General features: G+C 39.0%; 1 protein-coding gene across 1 annotated transcript in view; it reads right to left on the bottom strand.

The window, feature by feature from the left end:
- LOC107754048 (ribonucleoprotein PTB-binding 1-like) overlaps positions 1–7,262 on the bottom strand; it is a 25,796-nt gene that overhangs the window by 3,319 nt on the left and 15,215 nt on the right. Inside the window, exons 5-11 of the mRNA XM_016570363.1 lie at positions 6,618–6,738; positions 6,424–6,518; positions 5,482–5,560; positions 2,160–2,362; positions 1,861–1,945; positions 1,637–1,776; positions 1,468–1,539 (exon numbers count right to left, since the gene is read on the bottom strand). Coding sequence (XP_016425849.1) covers positions 1,468–1,539; positions 1,637–1,776; positions 1,861–1,945; positions 2,160–2,362; positions 5,482–5,560; positions 6,424–6,518; positions 6,618–6,738 — 795 coding nt within the window. The remainder of the gene's footprint in view (positions 1–1,467; positions 1,540–1,636; positions 1,777–1,860; positions 1,946–2,159; positions 2,363–5,481; positions 5,561–6,423; positions 6,519–6,617; positions 6,739–7,262) is intronic.

The following is a 7,262-nucleotide window of genomic DNA, read 5'->3' as shown; positions in this document are numbered from 1 at the left end:
TTTTTTTTATTGGTCTTATGGAGTATTCTAATTTGTTGAGATAGTGAGTTGGTGGGTTTTTGTTAAATGTGAGCCAAAATCACCACAATTAAAAAAACTAAAGACTTAAACTACTTCAGTCTGTGTGCATTGAATTTATTTAATACACGAGTGTCACAATTTGAGTTGAATTACTGAAATAAATGAACTTTTCCACGACATTCTAATTTATTGAGATGCACCTGTATATCAATATATATCGTCAAAAGTTCAAGAGTTGTTTTTCTTCTCATATTTATATATACACCACGATACACCAAACGTTTAAAGTGGCGTTCAAGGCGGGGCCACTTTTACTAAAATTGTTATAACTCTTGAACGGAATGAGATATTTTCACCATTCTTGGTTTGCATATGTAAGAGCACAATTTTTGGTCAAATAAAAAAAAAGTGGGGTTTGGACACTTGGTGGCGCTATAAGAGTAAAAACAATAACAAAAAGGCTATAACTACTTGAAAATCAGTATGCAGTGTCTTTGTCCAAAGTGCCATGAGTGTCTATGAGGACATTGGCATATCTCAAAAAACATGGTCTCCATCGGCCAATGAAGTTTGAGCGCCTATGGAGGCTGAGCGGAACAAAACTCAGTGGGCCTGTTTGACTCATGGCCCTAAAGGTCTGTGAGAAATTAGAAAAATCAGCCATTGGGTGGGGCTAACGAGTTTTACGCCTCTGCAATCGCAGCGTTTTGCATATACACACAATATTTATATCATATGATAGTAGGCTTGCTGTAATAGACGGTGTTGACTGCGTTAATCCTTTAGTTCAGTTAGAGAACAGACACCACAATTAAAGATTGAGATTTAGTTTCGAAACTAAATGCAAAGGCGCCTGTTTGGCAATAGTTTGGATTTTGAAAAGGCTGTTGAATTTTTCAGTTCATCTAAGGTGATTTTGTAAGTTTTTTTTTTCTTTTCTTATTTATTTGGTTCCACAGTGTTTGTTGATTTTTACTGTATTTAAAGGGTTAGTTCATCCCAAAATAAAAATTCTGTCATTAATTACTCACCCTCATGTCATTCCAAACCCGTAAGACCTTCGTTCATCTTCGGAACACAAATTAAGATATTTTTGATGAAATGTGAGAGCTGTGCATAGACAGCAACGCATCTGTAATGTTCCCAGGTCCAGAAACGTAGCAAGGACATCGGTAAAACGGTCCATGTTTTTGCGAAGCTACGAGAATACTTTTTGTGCACATAGAAAACAAAAATAAAAATTTATTTAACAATTCTTCTCATCCCAGTAACGTCTTCCGCCATTTTGGAAAGTACCCAAGAGCTTAATCGACGTAATCAGCGTTGTTTACGCTTAGGGGAACGCGTGCGTATGCATGATGATATGGAAGCATATAGGTAGCGAAATTCAATTTAAAATGCAATAACTCGTCTGGTAGTGTACATGGAGGGAGGTGAAAACCGTACCTGCAAACCGTAGCTGGGAAGTGCTGCATTTTCCAGAACCTCCTGCTGCTCATACAAATGAGACAAGGGGTCCTGCGGATGGAGTAAAAAAATAAAATAAAACAAATCTAGTTAGAAAGGGTGAGGCAGTCACACATTCCGTGAAGCTGCTCTTAACACATAAGCCGACCTGGTGCAGAGGAAACTCTGATGTGCAAGACTCCTGGAAGTGCTGGCTGTAGTTCGAGTGGATGCTGTGGTTTGCACGTTGGTTAGACGTGTTGCCAAGCGCTGTTCTCTTCCTGTAGGGGTGAGCTCTTGTGCTGGAACCTAAATAAACGTAATGCTTTAGGAAATGCAACAAGATAAAAAATAAAAAAGTAAAGGTGCATAAGACATCGCGGGTAGACTGACCTGAAGATGCGAATAAGCTAGAAGCACTGAGAAAAGGGTTCTGGGATACACCAACTTCTTTGGGAGGTTCGCTCAATATAGATGCCTTCAGGAAAAAGAGAGGATCTGAATATACAAACCTGCTTTAGATACTATTTGGCAACACACTGAAGACTAACGGGACCAAACAACAGCTCATGCCGAGCTAAAAGCAAATTGCAGCCATTTCAAAGCATTCCTCTGGAAGATCATGGCAGTAAATGTAGGCTGTGAGACAATAAGAGTGCACAAACAGGAGCAGCCATTAGTATCCATCTCACCCCTGGTAGAGTCGGCCCATCTGCTCCCAACATCCCACTCAGGAGGGGCAAATTCAGTCCCTGCAGTGCAGGGGAGGCTGCTGGGGGAAAGCCGATCGTGGTAGCTGGGGTCTCGTTCTCTCTCCCAAGAGGTCGGCTGAGGGATGGTTGTTTGATGGGGCCAAGAGTTTCACTCTGTAAGCCCAGTGTTGAAGCAATAGTGCCTGAATGAAATTAAATTTAGAACTGCACATTAAACCTTACAGCCAGTGAATCTCCATTATTTTCCCCAATTAATTACAGGGCTCCAGACTGCGACCATTTTTTCTGCCGGTGTGACTAATTTTTGGGAGTGGTCGCACTGGCGCGACCACCGCGTTGTCCAACTCATAAGCACTGCCATTTCTGTTGCATTTGAGAAACATCAAACTAAATGAAAGCGAAACTAAACAGCTGCGCAGCTCGGACCGTGGCGCAAACAAACTTGTCCGAGCTCAAAACAGCTTTACTCAGGAGCCAAAGTTGATTTCGCGACACTGTTACTACACAGATGCAACAGTGCTGCAGGCAGTGTTGCCAACTTAGTAATTTTGTTGCTAGATTTAGCAACTTTTCAGACTACCGTAGCAACTTCCCCTGAAAATTAGTTGGCAACACTGGCTGCGGGATCCAGTGAGACGCGTTTGAATTCGCCGCACAATGATAAGGTTGCTGCGAGATCTAGTGAGAATCATTCAAATTCTGCACAGAATTCTCTGTTATAAACCGCGCTGACAGTAGTCTGCACTGAAATGAATGCATTAAATCATTCATTTCAGGGATTGTACAAACTTTTGAGAGAGAAATTCAAGCACTTTTCTGACATTCAAGCATTTCACACAACTATTTCCAGCACTTTAAAGCTCTAGTTTGAATGTTATTTTTAATGGGATGACCAAAATATACTTTGTGGTAAACAAACACTTAAAAAAACCAAAAAAAAACATCACAATTATAACCAGTAGACTGCAGCAGAGGAGCACTTATTGGCTTATTAGTCATTCATTTCTACTTTTTCTCTATATTTTGAAATTATAAAATCACTATTATAAAACATCAAATCATCAAGAAATCAGATTTTGTCCAAATTTTACACTTTTTTGTGTATGAAGTAAGAAAAGACACAAAGTGCCTTGAAAAACAAACTTTTCTTCAATTTGCTACTAAATCTCACAATTACTGAAGTTTGTCAGTTCCATATACTAGAAGAATAATGGTACATTTAATAAGAGTGGAATATATACATTTTCTATATAAAAATTTGATTTGGCACCCTTTACGGTTAATAAAAGTACATTTTGTATGCATCTTAACTCAAGCTTAGTGCTTTACTGTCAAATCTGTATAAACAATAAACATTAGAAAAATAAACAAGAAATGAACATGTAATATTATTAGTAACTGCACTTAATGCAAAACAAAATATAGATCATTTAATCATAAAATTACTATCAGTACTTCCGCACACCACCCCCAGCGCTACCAAATCTGCTCCTAGCGCCACCATCTGTAGAACTTAGTGGCGCTGGTGACACTGCTCTCAAATGTTAGTCTGGAGCCCTGAATTATGAATGGTGGACAAGCAATTTAAAAATCAGATTGTTGTGCTAGACCTCCATTTGTACGTCAAATATTAAAGGCGACCTATTATGCCCCTTTCTACAATATGTAATATAAGTCCCAGGTGTCCCCAGAATGTGTCTGCGAAGTTTCAGCTCAAAATACCCCATGGATCATTTATTACATCATTTTGAAAAATGCCTATTTTGAGAGGAAGCAGAAACATGCTGTTTTCATGCATGTCTCTTGAAATGCAAATGAGCATTTCTGCTGCTCCCCGCCCCCTTTTCCAGAATAGGGCTGTTGCTTTACAGCTCGTACGCCAGATACTAAAAACATCTGTTTGGTTTTGATTATGTCTATCATGTTGAAATCATGTGTTTTAAAGCCACATTAGTTTGAACTTCTGATATAGTGTTTTCTGAGCGCACACAACCGAAGCACACGCACAGAAAGCAGCTGTCACACGGCATGCGAGTACTAAAGTTCTCTTCATGTCTTATTGCGCTTAAACTGTCAAATACACAAAAGTTTGTTAAAAACACGAGTTACAAAAACAGTCTGTTATGTCTGTGAAGGTAAACAGCTGGGAAAGAAATCACATGCTTATATTAGATGTGTGGCAGCAGCGTAATATACAGTAAATAAATAAATCCACTGCTCTTTTGTCTCCTCTGAGGCTGGGACTCTAAATAGTGTTCTGTGCTTGCCTGTGCAGCTAACGATAGAACAGCTAACATGCTTTGCTCAAACTTTTGCCATGGCACTAAAACTGGTACACCATTGTTGCGGCGCCGTAAGTGGAAACAGGCAGATAAAGGGGCGGTGATATTATAATAAGATCCCTTTGCCACGTCACAAAGGGAGCGAAATCTGACACGCTCGTTTTCTCAGACGCTTGCAGAAAAAGGCTTACCAAAACAAAGTTACTGGGTATCTTTTTCACGTTTCCTGGGTTGGTAGATGCACCGGGGACCCGATTATAGCAATTAAAACCGGAAAAAAGTCAGATTTTCATGATAGGTCACCTTTAATACCACTTTTTGGAATTAACAGACATTAGGGACGCATATAATTGTATCGTAAACTGGCAGTAGTATCAGTAGACATGTAAAAGGTAAATATGAGACCATGTACATACTGCAAATAATTCTGCTGTCTTTTCACCTTTTAGTGCTTAAACCTGTTCTGCACACAACAATTCAACATTCTAAACTTGTCAGTTAATGGTTAATAGTCAGCTACCAGTCAGGAAAATTTTATTTTTCTTTGCACTGCAGCCTAGTAAAATGATTGCTACCAAGCAGGGTTAAAGCTTGTTTTATTTCAAGTAATGAACCATTTTTAAAAATGGTTTGAGTTTATTATATTTTATTTCAAATGTTTTTTTTTCAGCTAGTTTCCAAGACAATGTGTAACTTATGTAGTTTAAATACTAAAATAATTAAAATGAAATAAACTAAAACTTTAACTAATATACATGCATACATACACACACACACACACACATATATATATATAAAACATTAAACCAACCAAAATTAAAATGCAAACTTATAACATGTAAATAAAAATGTTAACAAAACTATAATTGTATATTAATGACACGAAAAAATAAATAACATTACCAAATAAATCTCCCCCAAAAATGGGAAGACAAACTCAGACGATTCCAAAAATGTAGCATCCCTGACATTGTTTCAAATGACTGTGGAACAAACAAAATGTTACAAATGTGTGGTACCTTGAGACATCTCTCCCAACATGTTAATGCATTGTTGGAGAGGAAGAGCAGCCAGAGGATTTTCACTCAACAGTCCAGCCTGTGGAAAGACAGAACTGCATTAGTTTGACACACACACACACACATACATAATCTACTTAATTTTTAACGGTGTTATTGTATTCAAATTAAGCACGGTCCACTGCTGCACACGTGTCACAATATCGATACAGGGCCAGCTGTATCGATACTCGTATCGTCGAATCTCTGTGACAACACATAAAATGTATCGAACACAGCACTAATATACACACACACAATCCTTCAGAATGACATTGTCAATTACAACAAAATTTAAGAGGGCTGTACACATCACACAAAGGCAAAAAAACGTTTGATGAATATTCTGGCCGATACTTGAACAGAAGTAGCTAATGGGGTTTTACCAACTTATTACTTACACTCAAAGCATTGATCTGCGATGGAAGAATAATTGAACAGCTAGATGTTTGAACTAATTTGGTAAAATACCAGTTAACAATAGGGCTGTGCGATTGATCGAAAGCGATTTGAGACGTTGCGATAATATTTAAATATGAATCGTTTTGCGGCTTAATATTTACAAATACTAGTGGGACTGGGCTCACTTGTGTGTGTGTGTGTGTGTACAAAAAAAATCGCAATTTTATATTTTCCCCCAAATCGCACAGCCCTAGTTAACAATTCTTCATTTGGGGAAAAAAAGAAAAAAGAAAAGCAAAGCACACAAGCACCTCACACCCACACAAGGGAGCCACTCACACAAGGGAGAACACTGTGGTCTTTGTGCAGAATATGTGCCCAAAGAAGAGGATTCCCTAAAAGAGCTTGCTGGGAGGGGAGAAGAAGAGAGTGAGGGCTAAAACACATGCTGCTGGGACAGTGGCAGGAGATGAGGGGTGGAGGGAGGGATGGACCTGATACCTGTTGGACTTGGTTCTGGAGCAGTAGCTGCATGAGGGCAGCAGAGAGGGCAGGGTTAGCCAGCAGAGGTACAGCGGGTGCAGCTCCCAGCAGGCCTGCATATTGAGAGAAGAGTGACAAATCCACTACCTGGATTAGAATAAAAACCTATCTTAAAAAAAGGCCTACAGAAGAAAAACGATGAGCATAAGTACCTTGTTTATGCCCCGGGTTGAAAGACGCCAGCAGCATCTTCAGTGTGGCAGGGTTATTGAGGCCAGTTAGGATCTGCATGGCATTGGGTTCAGGAAGGAGACCTTTCCCTCTGTTCAAAGCCTGAAGAGGCAAAGGATGAAATTTACACAAAACTGAGTTACACTTTATTTTAAGGTGTCCTTGTTGCAGTGTAATTATACATTTAAGTACCAAGTAGTATTAATTAGCTACATGCACTTACTATATGGTTAGGGTTACGATTAGGGTTTGGCTTAGGGGTACTTGCATGTAATTATGCAAATAATTAATTGTTATTATAATAGTAAGTACATGTAACATGTGCAACAAAGACCCCTTAAAGGGTCTCCACCCCAAAATGAAAATAGTCATTAATCACTTACCCCCATGTCGTTCCAAACCCGTAAAAGCTTTGTTCGTCTTCGGAACACAATTTAAAATATTTTGGATGAAAACCGGGAGGCTTGTGACGGTCCCATTGACTGCCAAGTAAATAACACTATCAAGGCCCAGAAAAGTATGAAAGACATCGTCAGAATAGTCCATCTGCCATCAGTGGTTCAACCGTAACGTTATGAAGCGACGAGAATACTTTGTACGCAAAGAGAAAACAAAAATAACGACTT

The sequence above is a fragment of the Sinocyclocheilus rhinocerous genome, unplaced genomic scaffold (assembly GCF_001515625.1).
Source record: "Sinocyclocheilus rhinocerous isolate Xijiao unplaced genomic scaffold, SAMN03320098_v1.1 scaffold292, whole genome shotgun sequence".
NCBI classification, from domain to species: domain Eukaryota; kingdom Metazoa; phylum Chordata; class Actinopteri; order Cypriniformes; family Cyprinidae; genus Sinocyclocheilus; species Sinocyclocheilus rhinocerous.
This window is presented reverse-complemented; position numbering and strand designations above follow the sequence as displayed.